The sequence below is a fragment of the Mytilus californianus genome, unplaced genomic scaffold (assembly GCF_021869535.1).
Source record: "Mytilus californianus isolate M0D057914Y unplaced genomic scaffold, xbMytCali1.0.p SCAF_4, whole genome shotgun sequence".
In the NCBI taxonomy this organism is placed as follows: domain Eukaryota; kingdom Metazoa; phylum Mollusca; class Bivalvia; order Mytilida; family Mytilidae; genus Mytilus; species Mytilus californianus.
In genome coordinates this window covers 115,006,378-115,034,201 of record NW_026262690.1, presented here as the reverse complement: position 1 = coordinate 115,034,201, position 27,824 = coordinate 115,006,378, and the positions used below count along the sequence as shown (strand labels likewise).

The 27,824-nt window shown below is 32.7% G+C and overlaps 2 protein-coding genes and 1 long non-coding RNA gene across 4 annotated transcripts in view; 1 reads left to right on the top strand and 2 right to left on the bottom strand.

The window, feature by feature from the left end:
• Positions 1-27,824, top strand: part of LOC127699116 (dihydroxyacetone phosphate acyltransferase-like) — a 226,750-nt gene that overhangs the window by 69,943 nt on the left and 128,983 nt on the right. The window lies entirely within an intron of this gene.
• Positions 4,939-6,965, bottom strand: LOC127699120 (uncharacterized). Its single transcript, XM_052202861.1, has one exon. It carries the CDS (start codon positions 6,910-6,912, stop codon positions 5,191-5,193), a length of 1,722 nt encoding a protein of 573 aa, XP_052058821.1. The 5' UTR covers positions 6,913-6,965; the 3' UTR covers positions 4,939-5,190.
• Positions 22,311-26,047, bottom strand: LOC127699164 (uncharacterized). Its single transcript, XR_007981113.1, has 2 exons — positions 26,014-26,047; positions 22,311-25,657 (listed from the first exon to the last, which is right to left on the bottom strand). It is a non-coding gene; the product is annotated as an uncharacterized LOC127699164 (long non-coding RNA).

Here is a 27,824-nt window from a genome sequence, read left to right as displayed (position 1 = left end):
GTTAGGAACACACTCCTGTTAATGAACTCATTATAATGTGAACATGCACTTGCTTAACATACCAATTGAGATCTATAGATACCATTTCACAGAGCAGAAGGTATGTAATAACTGAAAAACCGAAAGATGACCATAAAAAAACCTGAAATTGACACGATTCTTGTTTGAAAAAGTCCATCTATGTTAAGTTCAAGAGAAATATCTATATATATATACAACAATATTGGCTACAATAAGACCTGCATTTAGATAGTATCCTTTATTTCAAATTTAGTTGTATAATTATATGATATGCAATCAACGCAAAGGGGAACAGAGGCACATTATTTTTACTTTATAGGGCAAAGGCGTGCAGCCGAAAGGTGCAGGTGTAATGCCTTTTTATTGTTGACAAGTGACGATGATGTATTTATAACTAATGGAAAATTAAAGGCACAGGGTAATTTTTCTTTCTGTTTGTTATTAATGAAATTTTGCACAAATAATATCAATTGTGGTGACACATATAAGAAATTGCTCAAAGATATGTAAGACTTCCCAACATTGCATACTTCACTGACTTTTGATAATTTTGACATTGCTTTTTTCAGTACTTTGTAACCTGCTGTCTTGTAAAAAGATAGGTTTTAGATCGGTCAATTGACCCAAAATTCAGCAATACAGGAAAAAATACGATGTAAATAAAGGCAACAGTAGTATAACGCTGTTCAATAGTCATAAATCGATTAAGCGATAACAAATTCGGGTTACAAACTAAAACCGAGGGAAACACATCAACTATAAGAGGAAAACAACGGAACAACAGTAACACTGAACTGCAACAAAAACAAAATACATAGAAACGGACTATTTGGTAACAACTGCCATATACCTGACTTGGACAGGTTTTTAGTTTCCCATGTTGTGTTTTGTGTACCGTTTGTTTGTCTTTTCGTCGTTTTATTTTGCCACGGCATAGTTATAAATATAGAAACAAGAAGATGTGGTATAATTGCCAATGAGACAACTCTCCACCAGAGACCAAATGAAATAGAAGTTAACAACTATAGGTCACCGTACGCGTACGGTCTTCAGGTAAACAGGTAAACAGGTTAACATTTTTTTTTTATACATTGTGACTTTGATGAAGAGTTGTATCACCGACACTCATACCACATCTTCTTATTCATATTTGATGTAAAACATGTAAAAATTTGATGTAAAACATGTAAAAATTTGATGTAAAACATGTTAAAATATCCGACAAAAACAAATTTCGCAAACTTTTCTACATTACAACAATAGTGATATCAGTATGAAGTCACCGTTTTACACTTTTGAAATGAAAATCATAAGATTGACTAATTTTTGGCTAAATGTTTAGTTTTTGCTGCAGTCGATATTCGCCACATGCTTGGACCGCATTGACTTTATGTAAGAATATGTATCTTACCCTGCATATACATTTTTATCAAAATTTGAATATTAAATCATGTAGTATTTTTCCTTTTGGTCGATGTAATTGGCCATTGTTTTCAGAAGCAAGTAGATCTTAATACTGTTGTTAAACTGAAAAAAATACTAAAAACTAGTAAAATATCATACTTTTGAGGTGTTCAAAATTGTCGAAAGCAAACAATACACAGAAAAAATGCCCAGCTTTTCTTACCCTTTCGGAGCATCTGAGATAACCCCCAGTTTTTTGTGGGGTTTGTTTTGCTCACTCTTAGTTTTCTCTATTATTTTTTTGTAGACTGTTATTTGTCTTTTGTTCGTTTTTCGTTTTTTGCCATGTCAGTTCGTTTTTGATTCATGAGTTAGTTAAGAAGGAATTTGCAGTTTGAGTTAGTGATTCGTTTTAAATGTATGATTTTTATGGAAGTTGTTTCCATTTGACGTAGAAAATAACTTGAAAATAACAATTTTCCACATTTTTCTTCTTAAATGAAATGATTAGATACTCTGTATATAATTATTTCAGAAGAAGTTATAAATCAAGATTCAGTTTTGTTCAGGATAAGTAATTTTTGTTGAAGTTGGCATCCCTTGAACATAGAGCTTTTTTTAATGCCTAATCAATTCATGAGATATCTGGTACATATTTACAGATAAAATTTAATGTTTGTTCAGCATGAGTGACTTTTCTTTCTGAAATGTAACTTTTGTTTTGCAACATGTCGATAAGATATTAGGTATATGAAATCTATATAAATATAATTGTTTACTTTTTATACATTATGACTTGGATGGAGAGTTGTCTCATTGGCACTCATACCACATCTTCTTATTTATAGTAACTGTGCGCACCACTTAACAAATTACAATTTATGACAAAAATCCCTAAAGATCCATCGAAACAACATCTGATACAAATATTTAATAACACTTTTATTTATTGGGATGATATATTGGCTCTCAATAATGACGACTTCAGTATGTCTTTATCCTGTTGAACTTACTTTAGATAAAGCTAATACTAACTAACGAACACGGCCCTTTCCTGGATTTTGATATCCATATCTTTAACGGGAAGCTTAATACTTTTTACGATAAAAGATATGATTTTTCATTTCCTGTTGTTTATCATCAAATTTAAATGGTGACGTTACCTTGGCACCACCTTGTGGTGTTTATATATCTCAACTTGTTCGATTCGGTAGTATATGTTATAACGTATTTGATTTTAACGAAAAAATCTCTGTAATACTGAAAAATTATTGCACAAGGGTTTTCAATATCACAAACTTGCCAAAACTTTTACTAAATTTTATCATCGACACAAGGACATCAATCGTAAATATAAATCAACGTGCAGACATCTTATACGTTCAGGTATTTCACATCCGATCTTTTATGGTAATATTCTATACATAGCAAATGTCGCCCTTCACCTCAAAAGCCAACCAAACCTTTAAACAGATTAATTCAGAAGGGATATAGTTACAATATTGTTGTCAAGTTATTAAGATGTCATTTGTTTAATTAACATTGATCCACTCACAGGGTCTTTGCATCGGAAATAAATATATTTATTCTAAAATCAGTTGTTGGTATGGTACGTGTTATGTTCTTCTCGTATAATTTATGATGGCATAATACTAAACCCCAAAATGGAGGGATTGTGGTTGATTTTCATATGATGAAGGCTTAATCTTTCGATCAGTTTAATTGATGTCTGGAGCTGGCATGTCAGGAACTACTAGTAGTTCTTTTTTAATTTATGTTGACCATTGTTATTTTGCTTAGTTTTTTCTGTGACCTTCTCTAACATCGGACTCCGACTTCTTTTAAAATAAGTTTTACTGTGCGTATAGCTGTGTGTTTGTTTATTCCACTTTGCTTAGAGGTATAAGGGAGGGTTGAGATCACACCAATCATGTTAAAACCCGCCGCATTTATGTGCCTGTCAGGAACCTCTAGCCTTTGTTATTCTTTTGTGTGTTTTTTAAATTTGGGTTCATTTATATGTTTCGGAGTTAAGTGTGGCGTTCATTTCACTGAAGAAGTATACAATATTGTTTAAAGGCCAGCTGAAGCCTGCCTCCAGGTGCGGGATTTTCTCGCTGCGTTGAAGACCCATTGGTGGTTTTGGGCTGCTCTTTGGTCGGGTTGTTGTCTCTTTGACACATTCCCCGTTTCCATTCTCAATTCTATAAAAGGTTAATGTGACAATAATTAGGAACCAGCAGCCCATATTTGTGTAAACGTTACATCACAGACATACAACACAACTTCCTAAAAAATTCAAACAAACATACAAAGTATTCTAACAAAGACGCAAAAGGTGTAGTAGATAATAAAAGAGGGACGAAAGATACCAGAGGGACAGTCAAACTCATGGACCGAAAACAAACTGACAACGCCATGGCCAAAAATAAAAAGACAAACAGACAAATAATAGTACAGATGACACAACATAGAAAACTAAAGACTAAGCAACACGAACCCCACCAAAACCTGGGGGTGATCTCATGTGCTCCGGAAGGGTAAGCAGATACTGCTCCACATGTGGCACCCGTCGTGTTGCTTATGTTATTACAAATCCGGTAAATAGTCTTATTCGGTAGGTTAAATTCGCGAAAAGGGAAGGGTATTGTAGTTACGACATAAGGAACATATCCGATATCATCTGTGAAACGCTTATTCCATAACGGTCAACCAACTCGTGATGGCGTCCGTAAAATTTACGACGGGATGATTTCAACTTCACCATTTGGAACTCTTGGTTTAATAGCTTCCTTGTGAGCAGCAATCCCCTATCAAGGAAATCATGATAGGAAATACAAGCCCGGGAATATCGTATCAATTGGGAGATATATACTCCGTATGCAGGCGCTGCTGCAATGTTGCTACAAAAATTTTTTGTCAGGCGCTGATAGTAATAGTTATTTTCCTTTTTGTGTTCAACAAAAACAGTTTGTCAGTGAAACCCTTAAACCGTAATTCATAGATACTGAGAGTATTTTGATATGAGGTCCTTGGGCCATAAGCAGGAATTGAGTTCAAGGTCAATCGTCAACTCCTCAGAAACCGTTAAAAGTTATCGACGTAAAGTTATTGTCAAATTTTCAGTTATGACTTGACGCAAAGCCGATATATTTGGATCGAAGTGCTCTGGTGACATTTTAAAGGATTTTTCTCTTGTTAAATATTCAAAATACGTTGTTTTGTAGGATAACTACTTTACCATACATATTAGAGAGTTGCGGTCTTTGGTTTGATATCCTTTATTCTTTAGCTTGAAAATAGACTACTGCTATAACTGCATACAGGTACATAAGAATGCCAAAAGGTCTTTTGTATTAAGTTTGACGACATATGACCTTGAAAAAGTCAACCAGAAGTGACCATATGCAAACTAGAAGTGGCCATTTTTGCACTTATTTCATGCAAAAGTACCTAAAAACCTTATACTTTTAGAATCAGTGTGAAGTAATTAATCAAATGAACCGGAAGTTCCATTTGGTAGACCGGAAGTAGTTTCCATTATTTAATATATTCAAATAGCAATACATAAAAACCAAATATTTTTCTAATCAGTGTAGTGAAAGCCATTATATGACACCGGAAATGGCGTTTTGTAGACAGTAAATAGCTAATTATTTCCCTTATTCCAAATGGCAAAACATTAAAACAATATATCTTTCTAATCAGTGTAATGTAAGCTATCATTGACACCGGAAGTGAATATCACAACTGTCAAGTAAATGTTTAGAGTCCTGAAAACTGAGCAGTATATATGTTGGCCTCATTAGGTCCATATTGTTCTGTACCACAACCTATGTACAGTGTGCCTCTTTTGTCAGTTTTTAAAGAATATGGATAAAGGATACCTAATTGATCCTTAGTGTTCAAGTAATAGATACACTGCCCTGAAATGTTCAGGATATGAATCATATCGCTATCCATATCTGTAATGATAGTATTGTTTAATTTAGTACTAACTAAATCGTGAGGTCTGAATGTAACTTGTCCTTTGTTGATATCTAGATTGCCACTATATATCCACCTCACTCCATCACTTTTATTCAATGCCATTATCATACCACTTTTGTCTTTATTCAGACGATCTAGGACATACAAGTTATTATCAGTATCTGATGTTATTCTCTGTGGGGCACAAAAGATAGGTTTTCCATTATTGTCTAATTCATACACCTTTTCAGTTCTTCCTTCTATATCCATAACAACAACTTGTCTTGTGCCTTTAACTGGGAAGACAGATCCTTTCTTTCCGGCTCTGATTATGATCTTATTATCGCTGGTTATATGGATATGACCAGTAATTAAAGGTGCTACACTATATTTTGAAGAAGTAATTTTTCCAGTGGTATGAGAAAGTATTTTAAGATTTGGTTCTGTAGTAGATATAAGTAAGTCTCCAGATGGTAATAATGCCATGCCCGCACAAGATACATGTATCTTCTGCACAACTTTTACCAGTCCGTTTGAAAATTGTAGTTTTTGTAGGATTTTGTTGTTAAAATCGCTTATCCACATTGTTCCATCAGCACAGATGAATACCATTTCAACTTGTTTTAGTCCAGTGTTGAATTTTGTAATCACATTGAATTTATATTGTTCTAGTAAATAAATGTCATCAGACTCTGTTAGGTTTCCATGTAGTGCCTGTTGAATCTGCGTTTTCCCTGGTACATATTGTGGCAGTTTTTTAAAATGAGTATTTACTGGTTCTATACTCTGTTTCCTGGCTGTTTTTTCTTTCTTGTATGCACGGAAAACATCGCCTGTATTGGCAGAAGCCAAGGCTACGGTTAAACTCTCTTTTCGAAATTCTAAATTTTTGTTTATCTTCTTTGACTTATTATCTTCATTATTTACTGATTTCTGAAGAAGGTTCCATCTTTGGTCAAGTTCTTTCAGAAGTTTTTTTGTGAGCATTTCAACTTCATCTTTTAAAGCTTTTTCTTGTTTCAGTATTTTTTGCCTCTCTATTTCATATTTGAAGTCTTCTGACGATTTAAATGAAGAGATGGTAGATCTTCCTCTTTCATTATTTGATAATGTCACGTCAAAGTAAGATTTGAAAGTTTTCATTTTCTTGACAGTTGAATCATAAGCTTCAGCTAATTCAATCATGTCGTGTTTACTGTGAGTTTTGGCAGTACACGAAGGGCAGACAACTTCATCACATGTCTGACAAAATAAGCAACAGTTTTGTTCACTATGAATTTCACATGGAATATTACGAAAATCTTTGTTATCCTTGGCTTGCTGCAGGTGTGAAGCAATGTCTTTGATGTTAATAATGGTATGCTGGTAAGTGGATTTCACTTTCTCATAAAGTCTTTGACATTTTGTACACAAGAGAAAGTCACATTGTAAACATTTCCATTTTATTTCATTGGATTCTTCGCACAACTGACAAGATATAGGAATCTGTCCTTCCTGGAGAGATTTGGATGAAGCCATTATGCAGAACCCAATCTAACAGTGGTTGCAATGAATGATGTATGAAAAATATTTAATGCATATGACTAATTTGTTATTTGTTCTAACTTCCTTTTGCAATCTTTATCTGATAGGAAGGATGTCAATACTATCCCACAGTATATTGATTTTAACATTTAAAACTATACATAAATGCTCTCATATTTGGCAGGCCATTAAAATTTGTCCATTTTGACGCGATGTGGTTTATGCCATCATGATGAGTTCGTTGAAAAAGAGTGAATGTTTTATACAATTGATAACACAAACAAAAATGTATATACTAAATATAATTGCACTTATATTGTGGAATATCGTCCTGAGTAGTATATCATATTGTATTAGCTTGCGAGTGCAATATGATATACTGCAAAGGACAGTTTACGTCAATATAAGTGCAATAACCGTTTTATAATATAGAACCAAATTTTTTAGCAACATTGATGATACTTCATCCAATGCCTACAGTTAGGACAAGATGTCAAATTCCGCCATCTTGTGTTATCTCTCGTTTGTTTGCGTTTTACTCGAAATTCTTCAAACAAACTGTATAAAATGCAATATCAGTCAAGTTGCAATATTTTAACTCATTGTGAATACTCTAAGTATAATTATAAGGGAAGACACATTAAGATATCGGCAAATATTGCATTTTGTTTAAATTTTACATGAAACTTTTGATACTATTAGTATTAGTTTTTTTATTTTTTTATTTCAGTATCTCTGTATTCAATGCATATCTTATTTGAACAATCCTTTTCTTTATTTGTTATCATCAGTATATGTATCACTAATTCACCAAACAGGTACTCTCAGTAAAACAGTCCTGAAAATCTCGACCTATTTGTGTAATGTTATGTATTCAAATAGATTGTATAGATGCTTGCAGATATAGAATAACTAACACTTTGGAATATAAATGAGAATTTTTGTCAATGCAAAACAAAATGTATGATAGTGAACATAGAACACTTAAGATTGGTCGGGGTCTAAATAAAAAAAATAGAATTTTTTAAATCATTATCAAAATGAAATTTATCTAAAGCTACTGTCAACAATATGATAAAACGAATATGTCACATCGCTATTTTTGAAGCTACAGTCAGAATTTGTATAGAGTTTACATAGAAAAGCCAATCTTGTTTGAAAAGAAAGAAAACTTAACAATCGAATTTAAAAAAAAGAAAAATTGTGAGAAAGTAGCTTTCATAATGTGCTTTTATAAATTGAGTATAGAAATTGTCGTCATGGAACTCATTTTTTTATTACAATAAAAAATGGTCAATTTAGATGTGATATGGTTGCCAATGAGACAACTCTGCACCAGAGACCAAATGACTCAGGAGTACGCAACTTTCGGTCACTATACGGCTTTCAACGATGAGGAAAACCCAAACCGCAATATAACCTATAAAAGGCCCCGAAATGACAAATGTAAAACAATTCAAACGAGAAATCAAATATGATATACAGCAACAAACGACAACCTCTTAATCGGCTGAAAGGGAACGTCGGTATTTTTGTTACCTTGATTTAAACATTGGTAAGCTACTGTTGCCTTTACTACGCAGCTAGTGGACAAAAGGTCAACGGTGAGACCGTCTACCGTGTACATGTAGGAAGCAAAATATTCCTGTGAACAGTAAACATAAAAAGACTTAGACCTTCTTTTCGGGAAATTTATTTCAAAATTTCTAAATTGTATTGTGCAAGAGGTCCATTGTCCTGCTGATCATTTTTACCTCTATCTATTACAGTTTTCAAGATTATTAGAAAAACAAGGTAAAAATCGTCATTTATGGGTACTAACTCTTATAAGCAGTTGGCTGATGATTGTGGTGATGTAAATTTATAAGTAGATCTTGTCTTGCTGATGAGTTCTGCTATTTAAAGTGTTTATCTATCTATTATAGTTTTCCAGATAATACGAAAACAATAGGTAAAATCGTCATTAAAGGGCATTAACTACAATAAGGGGTTGTCAGACTACTTCGACCATGCAGTCTTATTTGTAGATCTTGTAGTGCTAATCTAAGTATCTATCTATCTATTCTAGTTTTTAAGATATTAAGTAAAAATACTAAAAACTAGTAAAAGTCGTCTTTAAAGAGCAATAACTCCAATAAGCCTGATTATTTCTTTTTGACTTATTTGTAGATATTGTCTCGCTGTCAGTTTTAAGTTTCTATCTATCTATTAAAATTTTTTTTAGATATTAGGAAAAAAACGCAAAAATATGGTAAAAATTGTCATTAAAGGGCAATTACTCCAATAAGAAGTCCTCGAACGATTTTAGCTACGTTGACTTTTTAGTAGATCTTGTCTTGATGATCATCTTTGCTATTTCAAGTTTTTCTCGATCTAGACTTTTAAAAAAAGAAATGCATAGCTCGGATGAATTTTTCAAAATGCAAAATATATATTTTACAAGGTAAAATGAAACGGTCAATTGAATCTTCGAATTTTTACAGGTAAGTTTTAAACTTAAAATTCTCTTTCTTTTGATTTGGCTCTCTGCCACATAAAATTTGCGAGTCGCTAAAAGTGCATATGACGTTTTTCGCCGCGAAGTTTTGCTAACGCTGTTCACGAGAATTTTGTGGTCAACTCAACTGTTACACTTTTGCGCATATAAGGACCAAGTTTGAAGAGTTAAGTCATCACAACGTTAAAACGCTGCCATGCCAAGGTTGGATCCTGCTATTCAAAATATCGTTATCGGCCGTCTCTAGGCCGTAGTGTCCCAAAGTGAAGTAGCAAGAACTGGAAATGTTAACCAGAGCACAATTTCGCGACTTTGGAACAGTCCGGCTTCACCAGGGGGGGGGGGGGGGGGGGGGGGGGGGGGGGGGGGGGGCTCTGCTGTAAATCAGTTAGTAGATATTTCGAATGATTTTGGGAAAGCTTTGGATAGTGGCAAAGAAATACGTGTTGTGTTCTGTGACATAAGTAAGGCATTTGATAGAGTTTGTCATAAAGGTCTTCTTATTAAATTACAGAAATATGGTATATCTGGAAACTTACTTAAATGGATAAATAATTATTTGAATGGAAGGTCTCAAAGAGCAGTTATAAATGGTTCAAATTCTGACTGGTTGTCCACTAATGCTGGCGTTCCACAAGGTTCTATATTAGGTCCTCTCTTGTTTTTTGGTATTTATTGATGACATAGTCACTGATATCGAAGCCCAAATTAAGCTTTTTGCTGACGACACAAGTCTATATTTAACTATAATCCAGTAGGAACTGCTGAAATTCACAATAGTGATTTGAACAAAATTCACGAATGGTCCCAGAAATGGCTTGTAAAATTCAACCCAAAGAAAACTGAAACCATGATTATTTCCCGTAAAAATGCAAAACCTTATCACCCATCTTTAAAAATGAATAACGAAGAATAACACGTTGTCGAAAAGCACAAGCATTTAAGAGTTCTATTTTCGGATAATGGCTCATGGAATGTACATGTTGATTATATTGTACAAAAATCTTAAAAAAGACTTAATATTTTAAGCAAAATAAAACACACTTTAGATAGAATGACCTTGAAAAAAATATATATATCGTTTATAAGACCTATCATTGAATATGAGTATGTTATCTGGGATTCAGGAAATCAATCTTTAATGAATAAACTCGAAAACATCCAGTTGGACGCTGCTTGTATAGTTACAGGAGGAACTAAACTCACAAGTACTTCGATGTTATATTAAGAAATCCAATGGGAGAAACTTTCAGATCGAAGAAGTAACCACAAATTAATACTGCTTCATAAAATTGTCAAAAATAAAACCCCAAAATATTTGCAAGATTTATTACCTGGCTATGTCAGTGGTCGACACGACCACAGTACTGGACAAAGTAATAATCTATTAGAGGTAAAATCCCGTACAAAACTTTATTCAGATTATTATCCGTCATCCATCAAATTATGGAACCATTTACCATTTAAGTGTAAGAAATTGTGAATCGCTCTCTTTATTTAAGAAACATATTCGTAATCAGAACGATCGAGTCCCTTTATACTTTTATGCTGGATGTCGAAAAGGTCAAATTCTTCATGCGCGATTAAGAAAGAATAGCAGTTCTTTAAACTGTCACTTGTTTCCAAGACACTTAGTTTCTTCTCCTCACTGTCGCTGTGGTGACTTGGAAACTTAGTTTCTTCTCCTCACTGTCGCTCTGGTGATTTGGAAACTTAGTATCTTCTCCTCACTGTCGCTGTGGTGATTTGGAAACTTAGTTTCTTCTCCTCACTGTCGCTGTGGTGATTTGGAAACTTAGTGTCTTCTCCTCACTGTCGCTGTGGTGATTTGGAAACTTAGTGTCTTCTCCTCACTGTCGCTGTGGTGACTTGGAAACTTAGTATCTTCTCCTCACTGTCGCTGTGGTGATTTGGAAACTTAGTATCTTCTCCTCACTGTCGCTGTGGTGACTTGGAAACTTAATATCTTCTCCTCACTGTCGCTGTGGTGACTTGGACACTTAGTTTCTTCTCCTCACTGTCACTGTGGTGACTTGGAAACTTAGTATCTTCTCCTCACTGTCGCTGTGGTGATTTGGAAATTTAGTGTCTTCTCCTCACTGTCGCTGTGGTGATTTGGAAACTTAGTGTCTTCTCCTCACTGTCGCTGTGGTGACTTGGAAACTTAGTATCTTCTCCTCACTGTCGCTGTGGTGATTTGGAAACTTAGTATCTTCTCCTCACTGTCGCTGTGGTGACTTGGACACTTACTAGTAGTTTCTTCTCCTCACTGTCGCTGTGGTGACTTGGACACTAAGTATCTTCTTCTCACTGTCGCTGTGGTGACTTGGAAACTAAGTATCTTCTCCTCACTGTCGCTGTGGTGACTTGGAAACTTAGTATCTTCTCCTCACCGTCGCTGTGGTGACTTGGACACTGTCGCTGTGGTGACTTGGAAACTAACCCGCACTTTTATTATTTTGCCCATTATATTCAGACATAAGACAAGAAATGATAATATCATTTGGAAGCCTACAATTAACAGTACCAATGGACACCGAATTACTAATAAATGGCTCAAATATGATTTCAAATGAAGAAAACATTAGTTTATTTCTCATGGTACAACGGTTCATTATTAAATATAAAAGGTTTACAAAATAATAATTCACATTATCGGTCGTCCCACTGTCTATATCACTCTGCTCAGCTCTTAATAAAATTGCATATTACGGCTTTGTGACGTCAAATACGTTGACCCGGCCTTAATAACTTTGACCCGGACATATCAGCGACGTCATAATGATTGAACCGACGTTGATAAGTTTGACCCGAACTTATCAAGTCATCTTCCAGTTTACTGGTGAAAAAGGAAAACACTTCCAAAATACGCAAATACAGCCCGATAAATCGATTATCAGGTTAACTGCATATTGAGATTGTAAAATATCAGCTGCTCGACACAATATGAAGGCTTTTTGATCTCGTTCGCTGCGCTCACTCGACAAAAATCTTCATCGTGTGACTCGCAGCTGATATTTTACGATATGAATATGCAGACAGCCTGATAATCGGTACAAATATACCTGTAAGCATTTCATCTTATCAGTTACACTATTCTTTACTTTTCAGTTCATTATGAAACTCAACTGACATTATCAATATTTTTATTATGCAACAGAGCATGTAGTCTTGATTTATTTGAGTATATTGTATCCAATTTAACAAGGAGACAGATTAACATAAGCACTTGTTGCTTGTTTCTGAATCCTATTTGTGAATGTGAATATATATTGTAATTCGTATAATTCATAATAAAATATTGTTTACACTAACGTGTGCGCCAGTGTCAACCCCCACCTCAGACCCTTGATCAGCTCCGACAAATGTTGCAACAGGAATGGCGAGCAATTCCACGCAACAACATTAGAACTTTCATAGCATCCATGCCGAGGGGATGTGTAGCAGTCTTAGCAGCGAGAGGTGGTCATACGCGGTACTAACTTTAATGGCACCGGAAGTAACTCTAATTGTGATAAATTGACTTTTATTCACCAATCTCGAAGGAATTGACTGTCCTCTTCTCAATCAAACACGTTTTGAGTGAATATCTTTATTAGTTATTGCATAATTTTCATTCAAAATACATGTATTAGAATTCTTAAAAATCCATTATGCGTTTTTTTTTTTGCAGAGTATACTATAGTTTTCAAGATAAAAGGCAAAAATGAAAAAAAAAAACAAGGGAAAATTTCTCATTTAATTTAACAACTCATATAAACCGTCTGACAGTTTTGATTTAAATACACAAAAGGAAGATCTCAACATTTTGAACATTTCTGCCTTTGTCAGATTTTCTATATTGATGGCGGTTTTAAAAATAATAGACCAAACTTGCATTTTACTCCTATGTTCTATTTTTAGCCATGCCGGTCATGTTGGTTGGCAAGCGGGGTCATCGAACACAATTTTTAAACTAGAAACCCCAATGATGATTGTGGCCACGTTTTATTAGATTTGGTCCAGTAGTTTCAGAGGAAAAGATTTTTGTAAAAGTTAATGGACGCCGACGGACGACGGGTGCCAAAGCTCACTTGGCCGAAATGAGGGAATGGCAACAACTCCAAAGGAGCGTGACCAGATGCGTCGACAGCATATGCGTCTCCTGCTATACATGCATCACCCGCAAGTCGAATTCACATTTAGTCAAAATGTCACCATCGGGAATAAGACACGATCGGTAAATTAAAGATTAGACTACTACTTAGTATACTGGTATCCCAAGATCTAAAATCTCATCAAAGATGCCAGGTGTATAATTGTATACGTCGGACGCGCGTTTCGTCTATATCAGATTCATCAGTGACGCTCGAATCAAAACAATTCGAAGGCGAATTAAAATACGGTTGAAGACCATCAAAACCAAAAAATCAAAAAGATTGTCACAAGGAAGGCTTAAGTAACCTTTACCCGGGTGTAGAAAAATTTATTGTTTCGAATTATAAGACCACGAAAACATGTCGCTAGAGAGTTGAGACCCCGAAACATCGTATCGGTTAATCAATACGTGATGGTAACCGTAAAACCTATGTAGTGTCGATTTCAGTTTGTTAATGAAGTTCGTAAAGTTTAAACCTGCACGAGCGTAACGTATTAACTGAGATATGGAAACATCATACGATGGAATGGATGGTAGGTTATTGATGAGAAATTGGAAGTTGAAATCATCACGTTTGTCACAGATTCTAGTTTGAAATCGCCAACCTATGCCAATAACGTGAAAAAGATCAAGATACGAAGCAGTCTTTCTACTATCGGCAGTATCCTTAATTCAAAGTTCACTTGGATATATGAGATGTAAGCACTCATTGAAATGTGAGTTATTGAGTATATCGAATCTATGAAACCATCATTATGCTTGAACCCATGTAAATAAGAATCTACACTAAAAGTGAAAGATTAAATAGAATTAGACTGCCAAAATTCAATGAAAAACAACACAGTTTAAAAGAAAACAAAACTCAAATGAATGAAAGTCAATAACAAAAAAAGGGAACTCAATGGGAACTGTCCATAAAAAGAGAGGATAGGACAAATGTGACGAGACAAGATACAAACTGTTTCAACACGATTCAGTCCTGAGGAAAACACTGAATTCATAAATTAATTAAATAAGATAGTATATAAATAAACTCATCATAGATACCAGGAATCATTGAAATTTTGTATTTGCACCAGACGCGCGTTTCGTCTACAAAAGACTCATCAGTGACGCTCGAATAAAAAAAAGTTGAAAAGGCCAAACAAAGTACGAAGTTAAAGAGCATTGAGGACCAAAAATTCCTAAAAGTTTTGCCAAATACAACTAAGGTAATCTATTCCTGCGGTAGAAAAGCCTTATAAGATCGCAATTATCTATGAGTATGAAATAAATTCCGATCTCTGGTATTTGCTTGTTCCACTGTTAGTTCAGATGAAATACAATCAAGCATCAAGCTGTAACCGTGATTTTCTGACAATTCTCCAATTTTTTTAAGTAATTTATTTCTTTAAAATACACATACAATATATTTCTACCGAAGATTGAAAAACCATCAGCAAAGTACAGAAACGGTAATTAGATTTCGTCCACTCAGATTTAAAGAAGGGGAAACGGATGTTTTTTTTAAATTTTTTTATCTTGTATTCCTATCATTTTAGAGTACAGCAAATTTTACTTACTCAATGAGAATGCACAGTTTTTTTTTGTCTCGCCTGCGACAAACGTCGCGGGAGGCGAGACATATAGGGATTGCGGCAATAATTGTTAAGTTTTCTGCTCAAGTTAGTTTGATAGGAACTACTTGTGATAGATCATTGGTATTTAATATAAAGATGCATTACTATCAGTACATATCAATTTGTCAACTATTTCGAGGCCCTGCCCTAAGGTCATGGTCAAGCAACTTTGAATTAACTAGCAATTTTCAATGTTAAGTTTTCTGCTTAAGTTAGTTTGATAGGATCTACTTGTAATAGATCAATGATATTTTGTATGAACCTGCATAACTATCAGTACATATCAGTTTGACGACTATTTTGAGGCCCTAGTCCCTAGGACAAGGTCTAGTGACTTTGAATTAATAAGCAATCCTCAATGTTAATATTTCTGCTTGAGTTAGTTTGATAGGATCTACATGTGTTAGATCAATGATATTTTGTATGAAGTTGCATTACTATCAGTACATATTAGTTTGACGAATATTTTGAGGCCCTGCTCCCTAGTTGATGGTCCAGTGACTTTGAATTAATAAGCAACTTTCAATGTTAAGTTTTCTGCTTAAGTCAGTTTGATAAGAACTACTTGTGACAGATCAATGATATTTTGTATAAAGATGCATTACTATTAGACATCTCAGTTTGTCGACCATTTGTAGGCACTGCCCACAAGATCATGGTCCAGTGACTTCGAATTAATAAGCAATGTTGCTGTCCATCAGATTGGCATTTTCTGAATTCCTGTACCAAGTCAGGAACAAGGCAGTTGTTATCTACAGTCCGTTTCTATGTATAATGGCGTTTGCTTTTGTTGTAGTTCAGTGTTTCTGTTGTTCCGTTGTTTTCCTCTTGTAGTTGATGTGTTTCCCTCGATTTAGTTTGTTACCCGGATTTGTATTTGCTTAATCGAATTATGACTATTGAAAAGCGGTATACTAATGTTGCCTTTATTTATGCGGACAGGCGAGACATATCTCTGTGTCAACAGTTTATTTGAATACATATTGAATGTCGGCCTGATTTTATTGCAGCGATATCAAATATTTTCGGAGAATAATGATAAAAATCTTATAGCTTTTCACTCAAATACTATTTTCCTGTCATGAAATTTTATCAGTTTCATATGCAATCATGTCTGTGATGTTTAAAATAGATTTATAATTGACAGATTTTCCGGTTTCCTGTTTTATGAGACAAATCTCAGTTTTTTCTCAAAATACTTATTTCTAGTAATGAAATTTTGTCAGTTTCCTTATACAATCTTGTATGTTATGTTTCGATTAAATTTACATTGTCATTAAAGATGATACTCCATTTATGACATAAATATTAATATTTCCCAGTCTTGTTGATTTTTGTTGTTTTTTGTTGTTGTTGTTGTTGTTTATAAAAAAACGAATATTTTACCAAAATTCATCAATTTCCACCACGTTTGTTTTGAAAGGCTTTTAGTATAACACATATATCATAACATCATCGACACGAAAAATTCAACTAGTTTCTTTGCAATTTTAATGATATCTAAGCATTATTTGCATAGATTGACTAGGTAGGCTAAACAGACTTTAGTATTTACTGTTCAGTAAAAAAAAACTTATATCACATCTTTGCTTTTCAACACAGTAAAACCAAACCCATCTACATGTGTATCATCACGTGATTCTAATCTTATGATTAATACAATATGAACAGACATTAATGTAGTATAATCAATCAGTTTTGTCCTACTTTTCTGTTGGTCAATTCAGAGGTTTCCTTAAGTGATTCACCTTTCTACAGAAGGTTAATTTTATAGTTTTACGGTTTGTGATATATGATGAAAATCAAAACTGAAAAAAAATTGATGTGAAAAAGTATACTTTGACTGAGCAGCAAATACCAAAGTCTGTTGTGAAAAAAGAAAGTTTAGCTGAGCACACAGAACATCCTTCTAGTGGTTTTTTTAACTGTAGTCATGGTAGTAATGTTTGTTGCTATGATATCATATCTAGTTATTTTTTCATTAAAAGTAACAGTATTTAGTCACTTGTTTTAATTGTGTGTGTTCAGTTAGAATTTGAAGCATTTTTATCTGATAACAAATGTATTTCTGTTGAATTAGAAATATTTTACTTGATGGTATATACTAGTTCGGACAGTTCGTAATTCCTTGCAATTCGTGGACAATCACTGCATGTAGATGTAAATGATATAATAGTTTATCATTACATACTGAAAATTCCAAAATGTTTGTGATGTTTTAATTATTTGCAAAAATTGCGACTGGATAAGTTTGGTTGAAGAAGAAAAAAATCGCTTTTTATAGCATCTTTGCAGTATTATTTTTTTAATCGTAATAATTAATCTCACGCCTGTGTTTATTTTTCAACAATTGCAATAACTAATGCATGTAGAAATTTCTGAATTTACTATTATTATAGTAGTACCCATACTTTCATGTTGAATACTTTTAACTCCATTTTATTTATTTATTATTGTATGTATCAAGCTTCCATAAATATCGCCAAAAAACATGCAACTGACGGTCTTCCACGAAGCAAAACGTCACAATGTCGAAAGAATATCATTGTATATGCCATTAGAAATTAATAAATAAACGAAGGAAAATGTTTTATCCAGGAAACTTATTCCGTTTTAGTTTTATGATACTCGTCGTGATATTTGTTCAAATCATCAAGCAAAAGCACGTGTTCGAATCTGTATAAAATCAAAATCGGATGGAAAAACGTATCGTGTAAACAGGACGCTGTACGATTTACCTGAGCGTTGGTATAAAATCGGATTGAAAATCGGATGGAAAATCGTACCGTGTAAACGCACCTTAAGCCTAATAAGGGGAGATAAGTCAATTAAACTTACTTACCACTTTTGTTAAATATACATCATGTGTAGCAAGTAATCAAATCCCATGACTTTGATTTTCTCACATTTTAAGCAAATTTTTAGAATTATCTTCTCATATTTCGTTTTAAAATTATACATTTTATTGTTCTTTCTATCACACAAAGTTTGTTTTTTCCATTTATCAACTATACAAATTTTGACAATTTTTACACAACTTGTAGATTATAAAAAAAAAAGAATAAAGCAAGATATTAACTTTTTTTTTGCAAATTATCAAAAAATTCTATTGATTTTATTTTAGACCCTTTACAATTTGAGAACTTTGACAAAGTTATTTAAGAAATAATTTCTTCATGTCATGCTCTATGCTCATTTTAACATGGGTAGGCATTATTTGTCAATATTTTACACGGAGCGTTGACGTTAACTGTTGACGAAGCTACAGCTTCAATGACAAAATGTTGCAGACTTGAAAAAAATATCTAAGGAATAATATCATATGCATTGCAAGTGAGACAAACCAATACTTTTTTGTAGTTTAATCATATTCCAGATGTCATTTGCCGAAATATTTATCAATTATGGACTTTTGACGAGGTCAATACCTTATATATGGACCTGTTCAGATTATTTTGACCGAGGACGAAGTCCGAGTGTAAATATAATCTAACAGGTCCATATTATATAACGTGTTGACTGAGTGAAAGTCCTTAATTTCTATATTACATATGTAAATAGTGTATTAGGAAAATGACGTTCAGTGTTCTTTCTGTGGATTTTTTAATTGTATTTTGCAAGAATTTTAACATGTTACTGAAAACAAGGATTTGTATAGTACTATACAAGTCATACAAATCCTTGCTGAAAATATCATTTTTTTTTATTTTTAAACTTCATAGCTTGTTGCATTAGAATTGATTCTTGTATTCTTATCGTCTGCATTTAACATAAAATTCTTGAAATCTCCTGATAAACTTGCAACTTCTCTTTTCTGATGTGGGGTTTCCTCCGTGGTTGTCATGTGTGACGTCATGAAGTCATAAATCTAAATTTAGTAACATTTTAATATTGACCACCAATATACGTATAAGGCAGCAACCATTTGATTTTCTGGGGGGGGGGGGGGGGGGGGGGGAGGCTAAGGATTTTTAAGGCTTTCAATTTTAGCATTACATATAGTGGCAGCTGAGGGTGAAACAAACAATTTTTTTTTCTCAGGGTCAAGCAATTTTTTTTTTCTCCAAAAACTGGAAACAAACTGTTTTTTTCCAAAAAAAATCCAATGCCCCCCCTCCCGAAAAATGGTTACTGCCTAAATAGAAACACAGCGTCAATATACGTAAAAATTGAAACAAGGCGTCAGATACGTAATATAACATTTGAAACACGTGATCGTCATATCCAATGAAAACATTAGAATGCTACACCATATGTAATATTAATAGGTGTTCAAAAAAGAACAATGTTATCAAAAATTTGTCCCAAATGGCTTTATGATTTGGTCAGGAATGATCAGGAATGCTCACAGGGAAATGTCTTGTCCGTGTAACTGATGATGGATGGGCAATGGCTGCTGAAGTTCATCTGCAAATTAATATGCATATTAAGAATGAGAACATGTGAATCTTATATGAATATTAACCCTGCTTTGTACTCAACAGACAGGCTGAAAACTGATGAAAATTGAATTCTATGTTGAAAGACCAAAAATGCAGGTTTCAATCTAGGTATAACAGAACATTTACATTATCATTGACCCATGAATATAAGGTCAATTTCAGATAAACCCTGTCAGCTGGTCAGATGCAAATATAAACCATACTACACCTTGCAATCATTTTATACACTCACTATAGTTCTGACCTAATCATAATAAAATACACTGCAGGGCACAGTTTGTTACAACCACAGAGGTTGAACCATGAACAATTGGGGCAAGTATGAACACAATATTCAAGCTTGATACAGATCTTAATTTGGATTGTGATAAAATATTTGACACAGCATAGGTTTCGGACTCCAAATGAATGTGGTTTAAGAATTCAAAAATGCATTTACCTATACCCTAATACCCAAAATCTAAAATAAGTTTGAATCAGCATTTCAGAGAACTCAAAAAATTCAATTTTTAATTTTTTGATTTTGGACCCTTTGGACCTCAATTCGAACTAGTTTGTTAACAGGGCTAAAATTAAATCCATTATCTAAACACAGATCACAGTTACCAGCAGATTCAGCATATCAAAGAACCACAAGAATTAAAATTTTGGTTTAAATCAAACTTAGATTAATTTTGGACCCTTTGGACCTGAATGTGAACCAATTCGAAAACAGAAATACACAAACATGGTAACAGATTCAGCATATATTAAAGAACCCAAAGAATACATGATTCTCATCGAAATTGAAATTGGTCAAGAAACAAATAATGTATACAAACAGTTTGGGCCATAATCACCAAAATCAATTCCAACTTTCCCTTTTTGGTTTGAAATCTTGTATAATAATTTCATAGAAATCCATGGATTTATTCTCAAGTTATGGTCTGGAAACCCCGGAAAATCTTTTTTTTTTAACCTTTATTCCTAAACTGTTAGGGCAATAACCCCAAATTCAATTCATACCTTCCTTTTGTGGTATGGGACCTTGTGGTTTTATTTCTTTGAGATCTATACACTTAACTCAAAGTTATTGTCTGGAAAACATATGTCTACAGACCACAATGACGACATATCCACACCATTATAAAATGGCAAAAGTTTTGCAGTCTATAAAAACTTAATGTTGACCACACTTCAAAAAAAGGCCAAGGTCAGATGTATCTCATCAGACAATCATATTCACATTATAATCATTCTGTACACCATACATTGTTGACCTAGAGAATCTGACCGAGAACAGACCAAATCATGGAACCTAAATGATGACCAAATGGTGCAGGATAAGCCAATCAAATTAACAAATTTTTCGTAAACCTTTTTCTTATCCCAATCCATGCAATGTGATACAAAATATATCTCTTCATGTGAAAAATTGATCACAGGCAATAACCATAAGAGAATTAATTGTCCTTATTACACATAAAAACTGTCAAATTAATTTGAAAACAAATAATGTACACATACCCTTAAAAATGGAATCAAGATAATGTTCATATGCCAGATTAAACCAGACCATAAGGCAACTGCATACAAGATATGGATTAACTCATTCTTCTTCAGTCTGGATTATGAAGTTTTATATCAGGAGCATCCACTGCTAAATCTGTATCCCTGTGTTTTGAATCTGATGAGCCTTTATATAAACTAGATCATTTTAGAATTCTAGATCTATTTAAAGACTTGGCAGCCAATCAGGTAATCAGCAAGTCCAATGAACATTTCTGTCATGTAATTCCTAAGTATCATTTGTGTCAAGTCTTGTTTAAACTAGCAAAGAAGTTTCTGTGACATTTAAAACTCAAAACATGACGTTGAAAGATACCAAGAGATGGAAATATAAACTGTTGACACAGAGATATGTCTTGCGTTTTTTGGTGGTATAATACAAATGTTGAAATTAAATTGCAATATTTAAACTTGTTATATATGCAATGAACCATGACTGATGGTTCAGGGCAAAATAAAAACAATGGAAATGCTAATGCTTATAAAACTGCATACCCAACACCATTGACTTATCAATAAAATAACCAATTAAACTGTGAAAGTTTCAAAGTCCATGAACCATGATAAGGAAGTGGGACCAAATAATCTCTATGAAAATGAGGCTTGCAAATGCCAATACAACTGCATACCAAATATCAGATATTAGTCACTCATCTTAAACTGATCTAATCACAAATCACATGTAAATAATGCAAAACATTGTCAATAAACCATGACTGAGGCTGGAGCTCTCTATGGAACTGAGATTTGTCAATGCTTATACATCTGTATACCAAATATCATTGACATACCACTTATAGTTCCCTTTCAATTGACCTAATCACAAACTTATACATGTAAACTAATTAAAAGTTTTAAGTCGACTATGACTGAGGGAGAGAAGCAAAATAATCTCCTTAGAAATAAGATGTTTCAATGCTTATATAACTGCATACCAAATATCATTGACCTACCACTAGTTGTTTTCTTTAACTTGAACTTATCACAATCAAATACATTGTTGAAGCTGCTGCTTATAGAAAATGCATGCCCAAGTCTCGCTTTTTCAACTTCGTCCATACCATACAATAAATCAGCTGTGTGTTACCCTTGACCACAGAAACCTCTTCCCCCTTTATTTGTCATTCAGACTCAAATAAAATATAAGATAGGTTTTCTCAATTAAATTTTTATTTACCTATTTATTTATATCATTATCATGCATCATAATATAAAATACTCAAATGAAACCAGACCCATTCTGCTCCATCAAGTGTGTACAAATACCAAAGAAATTGTAATAATAATAAGTTTTTAGTCCCTTTATAAGTAAAAGGAGGAAAAGGATCTGCATCATGGGTAAGGTATCATTGGTTAAATATCACAATTATACAAAATAACTGACAGCGCTGAGGATTCTATTTAGTTTCTTGACACCAGTTCCCAGACTAGCTGTTTAAATAGAATTTAGAAAATCAATTCTGTTCTGAGATACATGTCTTAAATTTTAATATCCTTAGGTCTTAAAGGAATTTTTTTTTGCTCAATATTAAACTTGGTGCTTTCCAATACTTTTAAATACCAAACTCAAAATTTATTTAATTCCATAAAATATATGAATCCTCAGTTTGTCACATACGAAGAGGCATTTACAAATATAACAAGGAATACAATGGTAAATTCTTAGATAAAAAATGCATAAAAATATATGAATCAAATTCATTTATGAGGTGTACTCAATTTATTTACTGGGTTATTTAAATAAACTAATATCGTGAGCTGTGCAAAAAATATTAGATCACCAAGGAAATAGTTAACTGCATTTCATTAAACATTTATAACCCCAAGCTCTTATATTGTATATAAAGTTTCTTTATAATTCCTCCCAATTTCTAACCAAAGTCAATTCTTTATATCAAAGTAGGATAGTTATTTAACAATACATGTATGATATAAATATTTTTTTTAATTATTTTCTTGGAACCAGAACTTTTTGCCCAGGAAGTAATAAGTAATTATTTCATATAAAATAAAAGAGGAGATATGATTGCCAATGAGACAACTCTCCACCAGAGACCAAATGACATAGAATTTAACAACTATCAGTCACCTACAGCCTTCAACCATGAGCAAAACCCATACCCATAGTCCATATCCTTTAGGAAATGACTGTCATAGTAAGCAAATATATCATCTGTTTGCTCATCCGTCTACAACTTCCAATCACAATTAAAGGATTGAATTGTTTTTGCCTAAACTTTCAAATAATCTTCAGGATCTGTTGGCATTGTGTATATTTTTTTCACATCCAAAGGTTCCCCAATCGAAGAATGGACTTTTCCATTTATAAAATTTTATTACTCATATTGAAGGATAGGTTGGTTCAGCTGATAAGAACATAGATTTAGTTAGAGCAAGATTCTGCATTTATAAATCTTGTAATTTGGTCAATCTTCAACGACCACTTCAGTATTTATGTTCATTCATTTTTCTAATTTATCCACTAAGAAGAGGTAAAAGCATAATAAATGTCTGATCTCATTATGTAAATTTATATTTTGAATTGCATGTATAATCAAAATATATAAACTCAATCATACTAAGGCTTGGTATAACAAGATTTGACAGTAAAAACAAATAAAATCACATAAAAACCTCTAAAATCAGATAAAACCAGATAAAACACAAATCCTGTTATAGCAAAGCCTTATAAAGTTTACATTAAAGCTACAGTGGTAATATATATCAGTGTGAACTCCAAATTTATTTTGAATTTAAGTCATTAAAATTTTGTCATAATGAGATCCAACTACTAAAAACATGATTAAAAACAAATATATTTGAACCAACCTATCCTTCACATGATAAAATGGTGGTATGAGAAGCTTCTTTCCCTTTTTTTTTCAAATACTTAGGAGGTCCATTCATTACAATTGAGAACCCCAAAATTTCATTATAATAAAATAAAATACACACAACCATTAGATACAGAAGATAATCTGAAAGTTTAAATGAAAACCTTCCAATAGTTTATAAGCTGTGGATGTTAGATGATGATGGACAAACAGACAGACAAATCTTCTTTAATAACCTTTTTATGCTCAACATGAGTGCAGATGGGCATGGGATTTGGTCCTGCCCTGGGTCATATCAAAGAATTGAAAATTGGTATTGGATGCTCCCCTGCTAAGCATTCAGCAATTAGGAGTAGGAGCAAAGACTGGTCAGCTGGAAGTCAGAATAATGTGTTTAGGTGGGGTTAGATGTCTTGTGCAGACTTTTACATTATGAACTAGCACATTAAAAAAATCTTGCATTTTTAATTATCCATCCATCCTTCAAAATCAAAAACTTCTTTTACAGGATCCTGGTTATACATGTGGAGGGGGGAGGTAATTGTTTAGAAACTGAGTACAAGCCTCAAAAATCAAACATTAAAATATAAATAATCATAAATGAGAAAGAATATAGAAATCAATCACACAAAAATGAGAAAATATGACAAACTGCAAAAACTATGTAATTATTTTCACTTGAGTGGTCTCAGATGCTGAATAATGCATTTATAATATATAAACAAAACCAATAAATAAAACTGACAGCCCTTAATTTGTATGAATGTAAAGAATGCAGAGTCAAAACAAACCATCCACCATTTTCTACATAAGAAAATGCCTGAACCAAGTCAGGAATATGACAGTTGTTATCCATTCGTTTGATGTGTTTGAACTTTTGATTTTGCCATTTGATTGGGGACTTTCCTTTTTGAATTTTCCTCGGAGTTCAGTATTTTTGTGATTTTACTAACTAAACATTTTTATTTCTAGATATAAGAAGATGTGGTATGAGTGCCAATGAGACAACTCTCCATCCAAGTCAAAATTTATAAAAGTAAACCATTATAGGTCACAGTACGGTCTTCAACACGGAGCCTTGGCTCACATCGAACAGTAAGCTATAAAGGGCCCCAAAAAATTACTAGTGTAAAACCATTCAAACGGGAAAACCAACTAGTTCATATTGCACCAAAAACTCAGTACTTAAATTGTTTAATAGGGGATTTGTTTTATTCCCTTTTAGTGTTTGGCCATCAAAGTCCTACTTAATAGGTTTCTAACCAGAAAAAATCATTTAACTTATAATTCTTAACCAGTGTACATAACTTAAAAAATATATGTAAACTGAACTTGTGTCTAAAGCAAGTCTTATGGGTATCTTGTGAAACCATACAACATACCTTTGGGACCTCTCAAATAACAATAATTTCACAGTTTTTTTTTAATATTTCTTCAATCACAAAACAATAATTGAATGCAAGAAAAAATAATGAAATAAATATTTATAATTTGAATAATAAAGCATTAAAAATTAATTGCATTTATAATTCATTCTGCTTATAAGACAAATATCTGCTGATTTTTTTTACAAAAGATAGCAACAGTTCATCCAATGGTTTGCAGGATTGTAGTCTGAGGATTTTATCATACAAGGAAGGCAGCAACAGCAACTCTTTCGACTGAAAAAGAAACAAAGTTAAATTTCAATTGTTGATTCTTAATTTTAAAATAATCTAATGGGAATAAAGAAACAGACATCAGTGTATGTTAAACAATTTGTTTATTACTTATATTGATTACTCAAAAATATAAAGTATCAAAAATATCCGATTTTATTGTTATCTCCCCTTCATATATCTTCTTCAGATCTAGTATCTGCTTTAAAGGGTACATTATTTTAAAATGAAAAGATTGAATACTGATTTTTTTTAATTGTAAATTAAAAAAAAGTATATATATTGAAATCTATTTAGTGACATTCATCACACTATAACATAAAAACATTAAAGTTGTATGTTGATGAATAAGTTCTCACCTTATAACAGCTTTATCCCAGCAAGTAACCCAATCGAAACCTGATGCGAACCTGGAATATAAAAGTAGTCAGTTATACTAAACTTTCCTAAAAAAAATTATTACACATGTACTAAATTTAAAATTGCACTAGGATAACAAAAAATCATGGAAAAAATATTTGGTATTCTGAATTATAAACTCAGTTTTATATTTACCAAAAAAATTCAACCGGTATCTCATCAGTGTAAAATTATTTTTTTGGTACTAAAGAACCTTATGAAATTGATTTCAAATATTATATTACTAAAAAGATGCTTGATTACCTACCAACATGTTAACAATATCAGACATCCAAGTCTTACTCCCAACACCATGAAAACATCATCATTATAACAACCTAAATATAAAAAAAATAAAAAAATAATTACGTTTTACAGATCAATCTGTCTCTAAGAAGACTAACAAAATAATGCTATGTTTCATTTATTAAAACCTGTTATACATTATCATCTTCACTATATAAACTTTAAACTGCTAGAGATAGAAATTGACCTTGTGCAAGTGCACGTATATGTATAAGACAATGATTTTGGAATATTCATTTACAAAATCGGATGGTTTTGTTCTCTTTTGATGGTTCTTAAAATCATTTTCATAACAGCGTAGACAACCCCAATACTTATGTTGGTAATAATACTAACTCAATTACTGTAAATTCAGAAACTATTGCAATGTTTTTATTATTGCGAAAAATGCAATAAGGTTGTATTGGCAATAATTTAAACTAGCATTTTAGTCTAAAATTACAAAATCGCAATTATTGAATGGTTATTATTTATTTTGAATTTATTGAACCATAAAATTAATTTTTGACTCTTCACATTGAATAATCCGCGAAGCGGATTATGTAAAATGTGAAGAGTCAAAAATTAATTTTATGATTCAATAAATTCAAAATAAATTATAGCCATTCATTATAAATAAATTTCTATCAAAAATAAGGCTCAAAGAACTTTTTATATTATTTATATTAACCATAACAACGTACACGGATGTTGGCATATGAATATACAACGTCAGAGTGGGCGTGTCGCCATAAAAATTGACAACATTGAAAATAAAAGTAATACTTTTAACCAATCAGAAGACAGTAAATACACCAAATTTATTTATTAATAATTGCACGTAATAACTTCTGAATTTACAGTAGCTTTAACTTGTTTGCCATTGGCTATCGATAACAGATATTTTACGCTCACTCAGTCTGTCAGAGGCCTTCCAATAGGGATTAAATAGAATAAAAGAGCAAAGTACATGTTGGCACAAGAGAAGAAAAAAAGAAAATAATTATTCAACATTTAAATCGACAAACAAGGTTTAGTCCTCATCTAGTAATTCGTACTATTTGATGTAGGCATTTAGAACCTTTGGCGACTCGAGTTTAAATGTCTTATAACACATTCAATGTGACAAGTGGGCGTTACAAACTTTCACCTTATCTGACCCAGTCAATAGATAACATAAGAGCGCCAAGAAATCGTCTTGTCCACGTTTTTATAAAAATGATTCTATATCAATTCAATATTCAAACAGTTACAGACTTTGCATAAAAATTTGTTCGACCCAAATAAGTTTACAAATTCATTGATAATAACTTGCATACAGTTGGTTTCTATCCAACACAGCTCACTCAATACCAGACAGAAAACAAATGTAAGACTAGATACTCTAAAAATCAAACACTGATAGAAAAGAACCCTTAAAAAATAATGTTAAATGCCTATATATATATTATTACCATAAAATTTGTGGAATATATAAACTTACCAC

Bases quoted from the DNA above. Each gene is read 5' to 3' on its own strand.
- LOC127699120 (XM_052202861.1), bottom strand. From the start codon at position 6,912: ATGGCTTCATCCAAATCTCTCCAGGAAGGACAGATTCCTATATCTTGT.